This window comes from Thermobia domestica, chromosome 1 (genome assembly GCF_964235325.1).
Source record: "Thermobia domestica chromosome 1, izTheDome1.hap1.1, whole genome shotgun sequence".
NCBI classification, from domain to species: Eukaryota; Metazoa; Arthropoda; class Insecta; order Zygentoma; family Lepismatidae; genus Thermobia; species Thermobia domestica.
Window position 1 is genome coordinate 360,685,993 of NC_137454.1, and position 19,673 is coordinate 360,705,665.

The 19,673-nt window shown below is 37.0% G+C and overlaps 1 protein-coding gene across 1 annotated transcript; it reads left to right on the forward strand.

Moving 5' to 3' along the window:
• The first annotated feature begins 4,378 nt into the window (after nt 1–4,378).
• On the forward strand, nt 4,379–15,194 carry LOC145682103 (soma ferritin-like). The gene is made up of 4 exons (XM_081753699.1): nt 4,379–4,387; nt 6,042–6,269; nt 11,881–12,108; nt 14,946–15,194. Exons 1-4 carry the CDS (start codon nt 4,379–4,381, stop codon nt 15,192–15,194), a joined length of 714 nt encoding a protein of 237 aa, XP_081609825.1.
• The last annotated feature ends 4,479 nt before the right edge of the window (nt 15,195–19,673 follow it).

Consider the following 19,673-nt stretch of genomic DNA (forward strand, 5'->3'; position numbering starts at 1 on the left):
TTCACGTTTCTCAATAGTTACAACATCTAGTATCACAGTTCTGATCCCAAATGCTTTCTGTCAGGATCATGTCACTACTTGTCGTAACTGTGACGACATTTCATTTTCCTCATATTCCATACGAGAATGTCAATGTTTGCTTTTTTCATGAATCATGCTGACACGTTCGTAGTAAAACTAAAGTAATGCGATTCGCTGACGTTTGCATTTTTTCAATCATATGTACTTCTATGTCGTCACACAAAGAAGTCTATCAGCATTTTATTTTAATCCACGTTACACTGTCAGATTTATTTTCTTAAAGTATAAGTGTATCCTTTTCAAGAACCATGGTTCGAAACCCACCAAGCACGATTAAAACCGAATTCATTCATAGCTAAGCGGTTAGGATACACATCTTTGGTTTGAAAGACCTGAGTTCGATTCCTGGAGAAACATTTCTTAGGATTTTTCTAAAACTTGGTTTCAATTTCTAGTTCGAAAATTTTAAAAGTTTAGTTCGATAAAAAGTTTGATTTGAGAAGTGTTACACTGTCCGATTTATTTTCTTAAAGTATATGTGTATCCTTTTCAAGGACCATGGTTCGAAACCCACCAAGATCGATTAAAACCGAATTCATTTAAGCGGTTAGCATACACATCTTTGGTTTGAAAGACCTGAGTTCGATTCCTGGAGAAACATTTCTTAGGATTTTTTTAAAACTTGGTTTAAATTTCTAGTTCGAAAATTTTAAAAGTTTAGTTCGATAAAAAGTTTGATTTGAAAATTTTTAGATGTGATTTACATCTTTAGTTCGAAACTTTTGTTTTAAAAAATGTTTTAGTTCGACAAAATTTTGTTTCAATTTTTTTAGTTCGAAATTTTTTTTGGGTTCGAAAATTTTTTGTTTGAAAACTTTTTGTTTCAAAATTTTTTGTTTGAAAATTTTTTGTTTAAAATTTTTTTAGTTACAAAATTTTTTAGTTCGAAGAATTTTTTAGTTTAAAATTTCTTGTACTCTGCGGAACCGTTTCGAAAAGAATCGGAGCAGTTTAGGTAGAAAAAAATCTGGCAACGCTGTTTCCATTAATGAAGCGCTTACTGAGCAATAAATCGCTTAAACTCACAACAATGTGTTATAAGAAATCTACAAGCGACACCTCTCTTTCACCATTGTTACTTCCAGAGACATAGGCTACTAATTCAAGGACAGGATCTCCATCAAGGTAAAAAAGCTGGTAATCATCTTATCTGTCAAAGAGAACGATAATATTTAAGGTAAACTTCAGTACAATATCATGATACCAAAAAAAGGATTATTTAAGGATGCGGTTGAACCCTCCATGGGAACTTTAAGGTACCAAAAAGGGAACAAAATTCTAAAATCCAGGATCACCGACATATCGCTCTATATTTCACTCATGGGCTGTGGGGGTGCTAAGATCATGTGACTTCTATCAACCAATCAAAATTGATGTACCAAAACATTGATCTTACCCATAAAAGGAAACAAATGAGTGAGGGGTTTTCCCACGTATTCTGTTCACCGTGTGGCGGGTCTAAGATCATGTGACCTCTGTCGGCCAATCAGCATCGAGGTACCAAAGGACTCATCTTACCCATAAAAAGGAAACGAATTTTAAAAATCCCAGGGCTTAAGATCACGTGACCTCTAGCATCGTGGTACCAAAGAATTCATCTTACCCGTAAAAGGGAACGAATTTCAAATATCGCAGGGTCTAAAATCACGTGACAGCTATCAACCAATCAAAACACACATCTTACCCGTAAAAGGGAACGAATTTCAAATATCGCAGGGTCTAAAATCACGTGACAGCTATCAACCAATCAGAATCACACATCTTACCCGTAAAAGGGAACAAATTTCAAAAATCCCGGTCATAAAAGAGAATGAGGGATTTCCCCGCAGGGTGACTCATGACGTCATACCACGTGACCTGGAAAATTTGAATTTCCCGCGTGGGCGGGGCCTAACGTCACGTGACCTCTCTCAGCCAATCAGAATCGAGAAAATTTTTGCTGACTCGACTAGATATACGGGGGGGCCTACTACTCACATGCCCCACCCAACCGTTTTTTATTAAAATACGTAACTCGTATTCCTTCATTTTACGTCTGCAATATCTGTGCACAATTGCACTCATTTCGTTTCAGTTGTTCTTGCCTTTCGGGTGTCAACCTTTTAAATTTTGATTTGGGCTTTTATATTATACCTTTGCATTATATAACTCTTTTTTTATGAGATTCTTTTTTGGGAGCGAAGGAGAGAAATGGTTTCCTCTGATATCTGTTTCTTGCCATTCATCTTCTTTGAGCTGCTTAAGTAAGAACATTTTGTAACTTTTGATGTCATCCAACTCCGTCACGATAATAAAATTGTCATTCTTAACAATTTGTTTTATTCTCTTATAAGCAGTTTGCAACTCTAATATATTTGTTACAAAATTGAAGTATGGTCCATCGACTTTCGAATTCGTAACCAAGCGAAGCGCCGAGGTTTTTGGGTTGCCTGCTATTGCAGGAAAAGGATAATTGCAGGTGGTAATGCACTTTTGGAGTCGGGTACAAAGGTATATTGGGATATTATTTGATACACTAACTTTTACTGTTTCTCGAAAACTATGAGTGATAGAGCAAAACTAATAACAGATCCTGAATCAGGAGGTAAAACTCTATAAAGATCACCTTCTTTCATCGAGGAAGCCAAAAAAAAAGAAAAGAAAAGAAAAGAAATTTGTAACAGTGTAAAGGGTATCTCCACCCAATGCATTGTTGACTCCCTACTTTTTTGATCGGTGAGTACCACTGTTGATATGGGTGTGTATACAACCGGCAGGCTCTGTAGGTAACGAATACGTTGGTTTCGATGTCACAAAGTGATATGTACTCGAACAAAAGTCTTAAAACCGATCGAGATCCCGAAATTCTTGTAGTCACTTCCCGGATCACCGTGTGTGGCTGGAGGGGCTTCTGCTGAAGATCTTTAGGTCTCTCATCTTTTGACACTGCTGCACATTTTTTTTATTGTGCGCATTATGCATGAATCCACAGAGATCCAGCAGGAGCCTCACAAGAAGTCACGAAAACCGGCCCAGAAGCACGAATTGTTTACTTGTGGGGGCGCGTATCTCCGGTGACCGATGGGCCCCTCGAGTATTGTGAGTATGGGGAGAACAGGAAGACACGCTACTTTCCGAATATGCAAACCCCGGTGTCACATTTAAAGTTGTTATAGTGCCCGAGCTCAAAATGGCCAGACACTGCTGATCGCTCTCGGCTACTTCGACCCATGCGTCAGTTGAGCTTGTGTGTGTGTGTGTCAGAGAACAAACTGAACTGTGCCTTCCCCATAACATGCTCCTAGCTAGCTACGGACCTGTTGGATATCACAACTAACGAGGGAAGGGTGCGATGTCACTCAGAGATAATTGCACCAAATTTGGTGTAGGAGTAGATATGGGAATAGAAAAGAACGTGGGCAAAACGATAAATGTGACAATTTTCATCTCGTTCTCGAGACGGAACGATAAATTTCTCGAATGTCTTGGGCAACACTAGTTCACCCAAGTCCTCGCGAATTGTTCCCCTGGGATTCGTGTAAAATTGATTCAAATGCAAAGTTCTCCGCGACTCAATGTGTATTGTATTAATTTTAGCGGCCCATACTGATACCTTGCATATTTATGGGCCTTCATATACCTATACTACATATATACACTACTATAACGCTCGGCCAGGTAATTGCTTTTATGTAACTGTACATAAATGTGGGCATATGCAAAACAAATTGGTTCAAGTACTGTTTCTCTGACACATGTTACCCACCCCGGCAGCCATCTTAGATCTGCCACATTGAATTCAACTTTCGATTTTTCAAATGGGAATAGGTGCAAGTGATACGTCAAATTTGCATACAATTTTCTCGGAAATTCGTTGATGTAGTGAATTTTACCGTAGCTTGTACCGTTTGGAAGATATTGCAGGTTAAAGCCCTCCAGCCTGTTCGTCACTAGACATTGCAGAGTAATATCAGTTACTTACGTTTTTGATGTTGACAAATCGAAACAATTTCTAACAGCAAAAATACTGTAGGTATAAACAAACTCTTTACAACATTGGTGTCATAATCGTATTACATCTCTGTGAGTGAATATTATTAATTCCGTGTTATACTATAACAAGGAAGTATTTAGGGATGCGCTCGAGACGAGTCGAGACAGGATTTTCCTGACAAAATTCGAGTCGAGACACGGCTCTTCCAATAGAAAAATATACATTTTTCGAGTCGAGGCATCACTTTTACAGCACATTTTCGAGACGACACAGCCACAAATTTTGTCTCGTGCGCATCCCTAGAAGTATTGTATCACGATCAAAATGCCTAATGTAAATCCAGTTACGACCACATTTGGAAGAAGACTTACCATTTCTGTCTGAGTATGTATGTACGTTCAGAGAATATTTCCGCAACAATAAATGGTGTAAAAGATTACATATACACACGGGGCCTTGCACAACTATCTATTTGGTTCAGTATTCGTGGTGCCTGATATTTAACATGCAATACCTTGCAAACGGTACAAGCTACGATAAAACTCACTACAATGGATTTCCGAGAAAATTCTACATGAATCTGATGTATTACTTGCACCTATTTCCATTTGAAAAATCGAAAGTTGAATCTAATATGGCGGATCCAAGATGGCGGCCGGGGTGGTAACATGTGTCAGAGAAGCAGTATTTGATCCAATTTGTTTTACATATGCCAACATTCATGTCCAGTTACATCTAAAGAAACTAAAAGCAATTTTGTGTCCGAGCGTTATAGTAGTGTATGATTGAATTCCGGATATATGGAGGCCCAAAAATATGAAAAATTACCGGTATGGGTCGCTAATATTAATACAATACACACTGGGTATCGGAGAACTTTACATTTGAATCAATTTTACATGAATCCCGAGGGGACATTTCGCAAATGTGTCTTGTTAGATTTCAACCACTGTGCTACATGATTCATAGTATAACAACTATAAAGTAGTAGCGGGAGGTACGAACATAACGGAGAGCGTTCATCAACGCTTAAAGATACATAGCAATTATACAATATGTACACCGATAATAAATATGATTTTAATATTGTTATATCATACTCTTCATGGACCTCTCGTAACACGGGAGGATAAAATTAAGGAAAAATAAGGGCATAGATCTTGTTCCTAAATTTTAAAATCGAGAGAGATGAATAAAAGCTTTCGGAAAATTTGGACAAGACTACAAGTAACTTACAAGACGTGGGCCACACTAAAACATGTCCAACGCTTCATCATTAAATACCTGTAACTATAAGCCTTATGCAGAATCGTTTTGTCATATGATTAGCGTTATACTAACAGCCTACTTCTGCAGGAAACATATGTTAGTCGAACTCTTTAGTATGGAACTAATAATGCTTCCGAACGACTCTGCATAAGGCCCTATGTGTCTGAGTATGTTTTCAGATAATGCAGATAAAAAGAATATTAAATATAAATGAACAATTGCATATTAAAATCCTAGTGTTCGTCCTTATTGTAATTGTATTCAGGACTATCAAATAATTGAAAAAGATACGGAAGAACAAGGGGCTAGCACGAACTATACAAAACTGGGATTTTCAATAAACAGCGAAATTTTAGCTGCTTCTATCGTGTCTCAGGGTTTGTTTCATTGAAAAGTCGCTAGATAGAGCAAGGAGTTCAGTTTAGTTAAACGAGTGTTTATTTTATTTGGACGAGCATGGGCTAAAAGTTTTTAAATTACTTCTGCTGTAACCGCTTGCGTAAACGCAACAAAACCTTGGCGTTTTAGTTTGTGATGAACAGCATAACAGTTATAATAGCGTTTTGCAGGAGTTTGTGTAGCGTTACGTACTGCAAATTTTGCAAAAGCTAAAAAATAAACTAGCCCCCGTACAATTTGCGTGGTGGCGCTTGTTCAGTCGTTTGGTCGCACCCCTCAAATTAGTACTAATACTTGCATTTAAAATTTATTTTTCCAGGCTGAGTTTTTTAATCAAGATGATGTAGCGCTTCCAGGTTTTCATAAATTCTTCCGCTTTCAGTCTGATGAAGAACGTCACCACGCGTGTCTCATGCTGGATTATATGAGCAGATGTGGTGGTCGAATTGTTTTGAAAGGAATACCAGATCCTCCGGACTCCTCGAGTTGGAATACGTCTTTAAAAGCTATGGAGTTCAGTATGAACCTTGAAAAGAGCGTGAACGAGGTAGGTTCAATTATCTAACAGTCCTATAGCCGAGGATTTATTTGTGGAGAAAGTAGAGGTCTGCACGGGCTCGTTCCGTAAATTTTTAAATATACAACCATATTTCTCGGCCGTTTCGCATCTAACTTTTGTAAATATACTGTACAACGATATTTATTGAACCGTTCTTTCTGGAGAACTTTTAAAGCACAACTGCAAAATTAATCCTCTAATTACTGTAAATAGAAATATGATTTTACACCAATTATTAAGTTTCTGTAATTCGAGCTTATTTAGGGCTCATTTGATTATCGTATGAGCTCGGGCCTAAATGCTGAAACATATTTTGGACTCGGGTCGGGTCTCACATTATAAGCTCACGGGCTGCGCCGAGCTCGGGTCAAAAATTCCGGCGCGTGCAGATCTCTAGGGGAATGGGGGCTTTGCAAGCCTTGAAGTGGTGAAATGTTTGCCAAGGTAACTAAACTAGGTTGACTTCTACCCTGCAGAACTAAACATCAAGCCCTATGTGATTCGAGTTCCATAACGTAAAGGTCCCCTATCCCTAAATTTTGAAACCACTGGCACCACAGAGTCTCCGGGGCCTTTATCGCCGCTACTGAATGTCTATCTAGCTTCCTCCTCCTTCTACATTGTCGACAGACTACAAATTTAATAAACTTGTAGACATTTTGCACTACAAACGTGGACAAACTATTAGCAATTTTAGGATTTTCACGTGAAATTTGAAGAAAATCGCAAATCAAAGAAAGAATACGTGTGTGAACGTTTTAATATCTGAATAATTTTATATTCCACTACATTCTACGTGGCGTTACAGTATTTCAGTACTTTGTATGGAAACCCTTGACTTGACATAGTGCCTGGATTCGTTTTGGCATCTGGCTTATTAACGTACAGCAAAAGTTCTTTATTTCTGGATCACCGTGCCATGCATTATTCACTACATCTGTCAGCTGGTTTCTTGAAGTTGGATACTGCTGCGTAACTTCTTTGTTCATGAAGGCCCATAGAGACTCTATGGTGTTCATATCTAGGCTGTTTCCAGGCCACAGAAGGACTTTCACTTCTTTGTCTTGGAAACAACCTTACCCTTGTGGCACGGCGCACCATCGTGCATAAAAATCGAGTCCCAGATGGAAACCATTCAAGGAAATGTGGCATAAGATGTTCAGTGATGACTTTTTGATATTGCCCTGCGTTCATGCTTCGTTCTACTACACAGAGACGTCCCATTCCTTTCACACTAATGCGGTTCCATACGACAACTCGTGTTGTATATTTCACACTTTGTCTTACATTATATGCCTTAAAGGCTTCGCCTTCGGCATATAATGTAAGACAATTTTTTTTTTTTTTTTGTCATTTTACGTCTACAATATCTGTCCACAATATTGTTTACTTCGATTTATTTCTTTTTGCCTTTTGGGAGTCAACTTTCAAAATTTTAGGTTGGGACTTTTGCCCCCCTAAAACCGTTTTTCCGCAGAAAATATAAAACGTATTCGTTTGTTTTTTCGTATTGTCCATACGTAAATTTTCGCTGCAATTCTTCATGTTCTTTACACACATCTGACATACTGTTACCAACACTTTTGATGTTTCGTGATCAAATATTTCGAGGGGCACATGCCCCACCCAACCGTTTTTTATTAAAATACGTAACTCGTATTCCTTCATTTTACGTCTGCAATATCTGTGCACAATTGCACTCATTTCGTTTCAGTTGTTCTTGCCTTTCGGGTGTCAACCTTTTAAATTTTGATTTGGGCTTTTATATTATACCTTTGCATTATATAACTCTTTTTTTATGAGATTCTTTTTTGGGAGCGAAGGAGAGAAATGGTTTCCTCTGATATCTGTTTCTTGCCATTCATCTTCTTTGAACTGCTTAAGTAAGAACATTTTGTAACTTTTGATGTCATCCAACTCCGTCACGATAATAAAATTGTCATTCTTAACAATTTGTTTTATTCTCTTATAAGCAGTTTGCAACTCTAATATATTTGTTACAAAATTGAAGTATGGTCCATCGACTTTCGAATTCGTAACCAAGCGAAGCGCCGAGGTTTTTGGGTTGCCTGCTATTGCAGGAAAAGGATAATTGCAGGTGGTAATGCACTTTTGGAGTCGGGTACAAAGGTATATTGGGATATTATTTGATACACTAACTTTTACTGTTTCTCGAAAACTATGAGTGATAGAGCAAAACTAATAACAGATCCTGAATCAGGAGGTAAAACTCTATAAAGATCACCTTCTTTCATCGAGGAAGCCAAAAAAAAAGAAAAGAAAAGAAAAGAAATTTGTAACAGTGTAAAGGGTATCTCCACCCAATGCATTGTTGACTCCCTACTTTTTTGATCGGTGAGTACCACTGTTGATATGGGTATGTAGACAACCGGCAGGCTCTGTAGGTAACGAATACGTTGGTTTCGATGTCACAAAGTGATATGTACTCGAACAAAAGTCTTAAAACCGATCGAGATCCCGAAATTCTTGTAGTCACTTCCCGGATCACCGTGTGTGGCTGGAGGGGCTTCTGCTGAAGATCTTTAGGTCTCTCATCTTTTGACACTGCTGCACATTTTTTTATTGTGCGCATTATGCATGAATCCACAGAGATCCAGCAGGAGCCTCACAAGAAGTCACGAAAACCGGCCCAGAAGCACGAATTGTTTACTTGTGGGGGCGCGTATCTCCGGTGACCGATGGGCCCCTCGAGTATTGTGGGTATGGGGAGAACAGGAAGACACGCTACTTTCCGAATATGCAAACCCCGGTGTCACATTTAAAGTTGTTATAGTGCCCGAGCTCAAAATGGCCAGACACTGCTGATCGCTCTCGGCTACTTCGACCCATGCGTCAGTTGAGCTTGTGTGTGTGTGTGTCAGAGAACAAATTGAACTGTGCCTTCCCCATAACATGCTCCTAGCTAGCTACGGACCTGCTGGATATCACAACTAACGAGGGAAGGGTGCGATGTCACTCAGAGATAATTGCACCAAATTTGGTGTAGGAGTAGATATGGGAATAGAAAAGAACGTGGGCAAAACGATAAATGTGACAATTTTCATCTCGTTCTCGAGACGGAACGATAAATTTCTCGAATGTCTTGGGCAACACTAGTTCACCCAAGTCCTCGCGAATTGTTCCCCTGGGATTCGTGTAAAATTGATTCAAATGCAAAGTTCTCCGCGACTCAATGTGTATTGTATTAATTTTAGCGGCCCATACTGATACCTTGCATATTTATGGGCCTTCATATACCTATACTACATATATACACTACTATAACGCTCGGCCAGGTAATTGCTTTTATGTAACTGTACATAAATGTGGGCATATGCAAAACAAATTGGTTCAAGTACTGTTTCTCTGACACATGTTACCCACCCCGGCAGCCATCTTAGATCTGCCACATTGAATTCAACTTTCGATTTTTCAAATGGGAATAGGTGCAAGTGATACGTCAAATTTGCATACAATTTTCTCGGAAATTCGTTGATGTAGTGAATTTTACCGTAGCTTGTACCGTTTGGAAGATATTGCAGGTTAAAGCCCTCCAGCCTGTTCGTCACTAGACATTGCAGAGTAATATCAGTTACTTACGTTTTTGATGTTGACAAATCGAAACAATTTCTAACAGCAAAAATACTGTAGGTATAAACAAACTCTTTACAACATTGGTGTCATAATCGTATTACATCTCTGTGAGTGAATATTATTAATTCCGTGTTATACTATAACAAGGAAGTATTTAGGGATGCGCCCGAGACGAGTCGAGACAGGATTTTCCTGACAAAATTCGAGTCGAGACACGGCTCTTCCAATAGAAAAATATACATTTTTCGAGTCGAGGCATCACTTTTACAGCACATTTTCGAGACGACACAGCCGCAAATTTTGTCTCGTGCGCATCCCTAGAAGTATTGTATCACGATCAAAATGCCTAATGTAAATCCAGTTACGACCACATTTGGAAGAAGACTTACCATTTCTGTCTGAGTATGTATGTACGTTCAGAGAATATTTCCGCAACAATAAATGGTGTAAAAGATTACATATACACACGGGGCCTTGCACAACTATCTATTTGGTTCAGTATTCGTGGTGCCTGATATTTAACATGCAATACCTTGCAAACGGTACAAGCTACGATAAAACTCACTACAATGGATTTCCGAGAAAATTCTACATGAATCTGATGTATTACTTGCACCTATTTCCATTTGAAAAATCGAAAGTTGAATCTAATATGGCGGATCCAAGATGGCGGCCGGGGTGGTAACATGTGTCAGAGAAGCAGTATTTGATCCAATTTGTTTTACATATGCCAACATTCATGTCCAGTTACATCTAAAGAAACTAAAAGCAATTTTGTGTCCGAGCGTTATAGTAGTGTATGATTGAATTCCGGATATATGGAGGCCCAAAAATATGAAAAATTACCGGTATGGGTCGCTAATATTAATACAATACACACTGGGTATCGGAGAACTTTACATTGGAATCAATTTTACATGAATCCCGAGGGGACATTTCGCAAATGTGTCTTGTTAGATTTCAACCACTGTGCTACATGATTCATAGTATAACAACTATAAAGTAGTAGCGGGAGGTACGAACATAACGGAGAGCGTTCATCAACGTTTAAAGATACATAGCAATTATACAATATGTACTCCGATAATGAATATGATTTTAATATTGTTATATCATACTCTTCACGGACCTCTCGTAACACGGGAGGATAAAATTAAGGAAAAATAAGGGCATAGATCTTGTTCCTAAATTTTAAAATCGAGAGAGATGAATAAAAGCTTTCGGAAAATTTGGACAAGACTACAAGTAACTTACAGGACGTGGGCCTCACTAAAACATGTCCAACGCTTCATCATTAAATACCTGTAACTATAAGCCTTATGCAGAATCGTTTTGTCATATGATTAGCGTTATACTAACAGCCTACTTTTGCAGGAAACATATGTTAGTCGAACTCTTTAATATGGAACTAATAATGCTTCCGAACGACTCTGCATAAGGACCTATGTGTCTGAGTATGTTTTCAGATAATGCAGATAAAAAGAATATTAAATATAAATGAACAATTGCATATTAAAGTCCTAGTGTTCGTCCTTATTGTAATTGTATTCAGGACTATCAAATAATTGAAAAAGATACGGAAGAACAAGGGGCTAGCACGAACTTATACAAAACTGGGATTTTCAATAAACAGCGAAATTTTAGCTGCTTCTATCGTGTCTCAGGGTTTGTTTCATTGAAAAGTCGCTAGATAGAGCAAGGAGTTCGGTTTAGTTAAACGAGTGTGTATTTTATTTGGAGAGCATGGGCTAAAAGTTTTTAAATTACTTCTGCTGTAACCGCTTGCGTAAACGCAACAAAACCTTGGCGTTTTAGTTTGTGATGAGCAGCATAACAGTTATAATAGCGTTTTGGAGGAGTTTGTGTAGCGTTACGTACTGCAAATTTTGCAAAAGCTAAAAAATAAACTAGCCCCCGTACAATTTGCGTGGTGGCGCTTGTTCAGTCGTTTGGTCGCACCCCTCAAATTAGTACTAATACTTGCATTTAAAATTTATTTTTCCAGGCTGAGTTTTTTAATCAAGATGATGTAGCGCTTCCAGGTTTTCATAAATTCTTCCGCTTTCAGTCTGATGAAGAACGTCACCACGCGTGTCTCATGCTGGATTATATGAGCAGATGTGGTGGTCGAATTGTTTTGAAAGGAATACCAGATCCTCCGGACTCCTCGAGTTGGAATACGCCTTTAAAAGCTATGGAGTTCGGTATGAACCTTGAAAAGAGCGTGCACGAGGTAGGTTCAATTATCTAACCGTCCTATAGCCGAGGATTTATTTGTGGAGAAAGTAGAGGTCTGCACGGGCTCGGGCCGTAAATTTTTAAATATACAACCATATTTCTCAGCCGTTTCGGATCTAACTTTTTTAAATATACTGTACAACGATATTTATTGGGCCGTTCTTTCTGGAGAACTTTTAAAGCACAACTGCAAAATTAAACCTCTAATTGCTGTAAATAGAAATATGATTTTACATCAATTTTTAAGTTTCTGTAATTCGGGCTTATTTAGGGCTCATTTGATCATCGCACTAGCTCGGGCCTAAATGCTAAAACATATTTTGGACTGGGTCGGGTCTCACATTATAAGCTCACGGGCTGCGCCGAGCTCGGGTCAAAAATTGTGGCGAGTGCAGATCTCTAGGGGAATGGGGGCTTTGCAAGCCTTGAAGTGGTGGAATGTTTGCCAAGGTAACTAAACTAGGTTGACTCCTTTCCTGCAGAACTAAACATCAAGTCCTATGTGATTCGCGTTCCATAACGTAAAGGTCCCCTATCCCTAGATTTTGAAACCACTGGCACCACAGAGTCTCCGGGGCCTTTATCGCCGCTACTGAATGTCTATCTAGCTTTCTCCTCCTTCTACATTATCGACAGATTACAAATTTAATAAACTTATAGACATTTTGCACTACAAACGTGGACAAACTATTAGCAATTTTAGGATTTTCACATGAAATTTGAAGAATGAATCACATGAAGAATGAATTACATGAATCACATTAAAATTCGTTCAGTAACCAACGATACAGGTAATCTGTGTATTTGCAATCTATGAAAAAATGAAATGAAATCTTTAAGTTTTACGTCCCACGGTTATGCCGGTTAGGCTAAAGGAGACGGTGATAATGAGATATGAGTGAAATGGTGGAATGAAGAAAGTGGGAGGAAACGGGAGAACCCCGAGAAAACCCACGAGCACGGTGTTTGTCCACCACAAAGTTCACTTGGCGGGGGCTGGGATCGAACCCGGGACCCCAAGCACCAGAGGTGAACGCTCTACCACTGAGCCACCGCGCCCCCCTTGCAATCTATGAAATTATATTTAAATGATAACCTAAATGATGTATTATTACTCTCAAATGACCAATAAAATATCACCCTACCTTTCCCCAATCATCTGCAGTCCAATCCTGATGATCTCTGGCCCACTGATACCGTTTCTTCACCATCCCCGGACAGGCCGGTAGCCAGCCCAAAAATGTAGGGGGAGCCGGCTGAAGTTAGGGGGGCGATTCAACCATATTATAGTTTGTTTGCAAGCCTACCCCCATGCCGTAGGCGTCGGAGGACCACCGATGGGCAACTAGAGATACCTCGACAAAAAGTGGCGACCCCGCAGCGACGATCCGCGGGTCGCCCCACTTCCGTTTTGAAAATTATACCACCAGCGGCAGAGACGCGACGAAACGCCAATGAACAACAAAATTATTCCCCCAAAATATGTTAAATCGCCTATATGCGTAATTTGTTACATTAAGGAGAGTCTAAGAAACACTTTAAAAAAACGCGCCCCAGGGTAGGGGCGAACCACCAGCCTTTGGATAACTAGTCGCATGCTCTTCCGACTTGGCCACGGAGGCGATGTGAAAACGTCGCTTGTAGAGACATAAATCATTTACGTATTTCTAATTTAGCTAATTAGATTGCTCCTGTAACCGTGTATATTCAACGATAACCGCTTGAGATTAGCTAAAATCCGTTCGCCATGTAATTTTATAACAAAATGACGCGCGTCTATTCAAGTTCAACAGAGTCCGAATTATCGCTCGTTTCTTTGGCGACACATCTTTTGTCTTACTGATTCTTCCAAAACCAGAGTACACATCAAGTCAAAAAATCCTCTTCACGCAAACACACGATTTTTCCCCTTCCTCCGGAACCGCTGACGACTCTCTCACTGCCTCGCCGATTAATACTGTATATACTGCACTGTAGATAGATAAATTGTTATTATTGAAACTTATCTTTATAATGCTCTTATCCTTACCACTTTAATGATGTTGATTACCAGTGCCTTCTTTTTACTTTCTCTTTTTCTCTGTTTTTGACCCACTGATTTATATGAAGAATTATTTTTCTATATCTTTTTGAAATGAACTGAAATTTCTAAGGCTTTGATTTATAGATTTATTCTTCAAACAAACGTAAATATCCCTTACTTCGTGAAAATTATTTGTTATATATATAGGCCAATAGTTCCCAACCTTTTTTGACTGACAATACATTTTACTGAACCCACTGACATTGCAACACATTTGTTCAATTGTTTCTTGGTATTAATACTAATATAAATTATATTAGTAAAAAACCTGTAAGCTTTTGTAAAGTATTTACTCGACGTAGTACTAAGCATTGTTGCTGTATCTGAAGGCGACGACAAATATAGTCCGTCTCAAAATTCGTTTTAATTAATTATTAAAAGCTTCATGAATTTTAAATTCAAAAATTTCGCGACACATTAGTATGTCGCGACACACCCTTTGGGAAACACTGACATAAGGGAATAATTTCTATATTTGATATTCACATTTCTTCTTAAATAGTGTTTAATTTATAAATAATGCAAATTCATTTTATGAAAACAAGCGACATTAAACTGTAGACTTGAAGGAGAAATCATTCAAATTCCAGTTCATTTGGAAGAAAAACAAGAAAAAATTATTTTCCATATAAATCAGTGGGTTTAAAAATGAAGATACTGTACGTATTTTTTTATTAATCTAACTACGTCTGAACACACATTAATAATTTTAAAAATTTCTTTTATCTCTTTCTTTGTCTATCTTTTAGAAGTTGGTAGTTATTCATAAAATAGCTGAAGAGCATGATGATCCCGGTTTTTATACGTTTCTGGAAGATTTTCTCAGCGATCAAGTGAAAACCATAAGAGAGTTCGCTGAACACGTGACCACACTTCGACTAGTTGGAGATAAACCAGGAGTTTATTTGTATGATCGAGAGCTCCTCAAGAAGATGGAAAAGGTCTCCAAAACAGAAGATCTCCACATCAGAGACAAAACCCCGTCTCACGAAAACTGAGTGTTCTTCATGAGTTGTCTTAAATAATAGTACCTTACTTCGACATTAGTGTGTATGTGTGTGCATACTTTGTAAATTGTGTTTATATCGTTTGAAAATTTGTAATAGAAGGATAAAAATTGGATTGTTGTTTAATAGAGTGTTGTGGAAAAACATGTTTGAAGTTGTGTATGCATACTTCCTAAATTGTGTTCGTATCGTTTGAAAATTTGTAATAGAAGGATAAAAATTGGATTGTTGTTTAATAGAGTGTTGTGGAAAAACATGTTTGAAGTTGTGTATGCATACTTCGTAAATTGTGTTCGTATCGTTTGAAAATTTGTAATAGAAGGATAAAAATTGGATTGTTGTTTAATAGAGTGTTGTGGAAAGACATGTTTGAAGTTGTTATTATATAACTTGACACATACAATATTATAATATTAATCTGTATTATAAAAGGGAAATGTCTCAGTCTGAGAGTAACGTTAATTCCTATTAGTTAAAGTCACACTAATGGGTGTCAGTACCTGCGCTGCCTACCAGGCCGCTAGCGTGCAGGCAATTTGCAAATTTGAAACTAGTGTGATGATTTAATTGTTTCAATATAATTATTTGGAAATGGGTTGTGATGAAGCGGAACATAAACGTGCCGTGCTTTGTTGTTTATTATCACAACCATATTTAAATCTGATCATCAATATACAGGGTGTTTCAAAACAACACCAACAACGTTTGGAAGATGATTTCTGACACCAAGCTAAGACAAAAAGTATAGACCAACCTGGGTGCACAAATACTTCCTTTTGGAGTTAAAGGCTGCCGAAAACATAAAAAATGGACGTTATAGGTCCTTATATCTATAACTACGGGGCCTACCCTACTATGTTTTTCGCAATGTTGTGTAGAGATTGTGGAATCGTTTCCTGGCTGGTGAAAACAATGAAAGGCAGCATAGTAGAGGTCGTTGAATTTCAACGACGCCGCGTGAGGCTCTTTATCTGGTCTTAAATGTCCGACGAAGACCAACAAGCAGAACATTTATACTAACTCGAGACCTAGCAGTTACCTATGCGGCCTACGTATTGTATAGTTGCAGTACTATTTTCATAAGAGTGGACGCTATTTTAGTGTGGGAACTATTTGCTAAGCCCACTACCTGCAAAAAGTGGGTTTATAAATTTGAGTTTGTTACTCCTCAGAGACTTGCTTGGTTGGTAACAGGCCTCGAACCCTGACCCATGAACCAAGCTATGATACATAGATGTTAGTTGAACAATACTTGCAAACAAACATTAGGAGATCCTCCCCGACAAACACACATGCAAACATATAAAACAATGAAAAGTCTGGACTTACCATACAGCTTCATGGAAACACAAGTGTATTGATGTGGTCAGTGATGAAAATTTTCTTGAAAATTTTCCGATTCATAAAAACATATTCCACTTATTCCTACATCGTTGTTTAGCCGTGATTTGAGGTGGAAAAGTTTCTTCTATATTTTTCCGGAAATTTTTCCGTTCTTAACAAATATCAGTGATCAAGTAACAATTCCTCAGTATTCATAAAATTGATTGAATTCATGTATAGAAATGTTAAAAACTGAAAGATCGTTTACAGAATCTGAAAATTTTCATGGCTCAGACAATTTTCAGTACTATATAGGAACAAGTTAAACAATTTTTCATGAATCGAAATATTATTTGTCTTGTATGGAATAGTTGAATAACTTTTTATGAGTCGGAAAATTTTCATCATTTTGAAGCAAAAAGTGAAACAACTTTTTGTGAATCGGAAAGTTTTATTGCTCTGTAGAAACAAGTGAAAGGAATTTTCATGAATCGGAAAATTTACATCACGATTTAGAAACAAGAGAGAAAACTTTTCATAATCCGGATAATTTAGGATATTATGTATAGTGATGTAAGGTGGAAAATTTTCCACTATAATTACTGCACATTCAGCTATAAAATTCAATTCCTGTAGAGGAAAGTTAGACAGCAACAAATTATCATTTTCCAATTAGCTTTCGGAAACCAGAAAATTTTCTATTTCAAAGTTGGGAATAAAAATATACTCTCTCTCTCTCTCTCTCTCTCTCTGTGTGTGTGTGTGTGTGTGTGTGTGTGTGTGTGCGTGTATGTGTGTGTGTGTGTGTGTGTGTAGTGTGTGTAAAGTGCAGGGAACATACATCGAGTTCGTAGGGAACAAATATTTCCCATTCCAATAATTAAAATGTAACAAGAAATTGAAAAGAAACCCTTGAGAAATTATCAATTTCAGAAACAGAAAATTCCACTATTTCTTCACATGTAGGTCTGCCTATGTAATGAAATAATTAAATAAAAGTTCCTTATGAAGATTATTTCTGTAACAGAAAATAAAAGAAATGATTTTATTATGTTGAACACTTCTAAATCATAATTTCAATATTGGAATTTTTTATAATCAACATCTTAGAGCAGATATTTGTATTGAAAAACTACTATATATATATATATATATATATATATATATATATATATATATATATATATATATATATATATATATATATATATATATATATAGATTGATAGATAGATAGAAAGATAGATAAGAAATATGTTTGTTTTATTTTGTAAATTAAAATGAAATTACTTGTTGCTTTAAGAACGCAGCGGTAATAGTGCAGCTTTTTATGTTTCTTTTATTATTTTATTCGAAGAACAACTACAAAAATCAGCTTTCTTATTAGTTTTATTTCACTTTTTCTTCTGAATGAATATGTGAATAAATAAATGTTTATTTCCAGAATATATGTTCCGGTCAGTATTTGCTTTCATGAGTTACTTAAACTCGAATTTTGGGTAGCAAAAATTTACAATAGGTACTTTATATTATATCTACTTATTTATAAATATTGCACTATGTAAATCTATAAAAGTAGTAAAGCTACGAGAAAACCGTCTTATGCTTATTAAACTGACGAAATCTAATATTGTAAGATCAAAGGTGGATTCTGAGGGAAGAACGCATTGAAGTTTTTGAAACTTTCTTGAAATGAAGAATGGTTAGATTTTCATTTCATAACACCTTTTAAGACTATATTTATTGCGAATAAATTTTACGGCTATTGCCAATAAATGTAGGAATAAGTGTAGTATGTTATTATGAATTGGAAAATATTCATTGCTTTTAATAAATTGAAATTTTAAATAATAGAATGGGGTATTTGTAATCTACGAACTCGATGTATGTTCTCTACACTTTGCACACACAGAGAGAGAGAGAGAGAGAGAGAGAGAGAGAGAGAAGTTGATTTGATTTTGAGTTTAACGTCCCTTTCAGCAGCGAGATTATATAAGACGGGTCCAACTGATTAACGTGGAATCCGAAGTACATGAGCTCCCGCTGGGTCTTCCATGCTAAAGGCACGTATGCTAACCGGTTAGCAACGAAGGAGCTCGCAGAGGAAGAGAGAGAGAGAAACACTGTGTAAAATTTTACTTCCTAACTTGAAATATTAGAAAATTTTCCGGTTCCCGAAAGCTAATTGGAAAATTATAATTTGTTGCTGACTAACTTTTCTCTACAGAAATTCAATGTTGTAGCTCTATGTGCAGTTAAATATAGTGAACAATTTTCCACCTAACATCACTATACATAATATCCAAAATTGTTCGGCTTATGAAAAGTTTTTCCACTTGTTTGTATATACAATATGGAAAAGGTTATGATTTCTAGTTCACAGTATTTTTCTCCAAAAGACTTGAAAAATCAGTTTTTCATAGCGTGTAAAGGTACTCGGTTACCCTCTGTGAGAGCATCTCCATAAAGGATGCTCATAATTGTAATTTATGTAATCACTAAAACACCGGGTTAAATTTAAGTTACAAATGTGCATACTTGCAATTATTATGAATATTTATTCAAAGTAGTTTACCTTTTAGTTTATAAAAAGGAAAGAAGAGACATTAAAAATTCGGTACAAAGTTGAATAACATTAATAAGCCATTAGTAACATACATTTTCCATAACTCGTAATTTGCCACCTTAAAACAAATCTGAAATCGGGTTTATTTCCTGTTGGCCTCCAGGACTTTTTCGTGGTGAATCATCCACAGCGGAATGATGTCCATCCTTCAGCCAAGAAATAACTAGCTCGTCTACCCATGGCCATTAACACTGATGGACAACAAGTTAAAATTTGTTTGAGCACTTTGTCTATTTCTGATATCAGTTATCTGTAAATTCATAAGGGGATATCCCCGTTCGCACTCTGTCGTGGAAATTGATAATACTTCTATCCGACGTAGAAATTTCTGCATCTCTTCATTGACAATCTGCTTGTTAGACTTACATTTGATAACGATTTTTGCCAGTCAGTTTTAAAATACCACATCTTTCATAGGAAATCTCGTGCATAAATTATCTATTAAAACCTGATATACTGATCATTTCTTATTTGTTTATAAATTTAATTTTTGTAATTACACATGAAGGTTTGATGTTATT

Coding starts and splice junctions, on each gene's coding strand:
- LOC145682103 (XM_081753699.1), top strand. Junction 6,270..11,880: donor TTGAAAAGAGCGTGAACGAG/GTAGGTTCAATT, acceptor TTATTTTTCCAG/GCTGAGTTTTTTAATCAAGA. Junction 12,109..14,945: donor TTGAAAAGAGCGTGCACGAG/GTAGGTTCAATT, acceptor TCTATCTTTTAG/AAGTTGGTAGTTATTCATAA.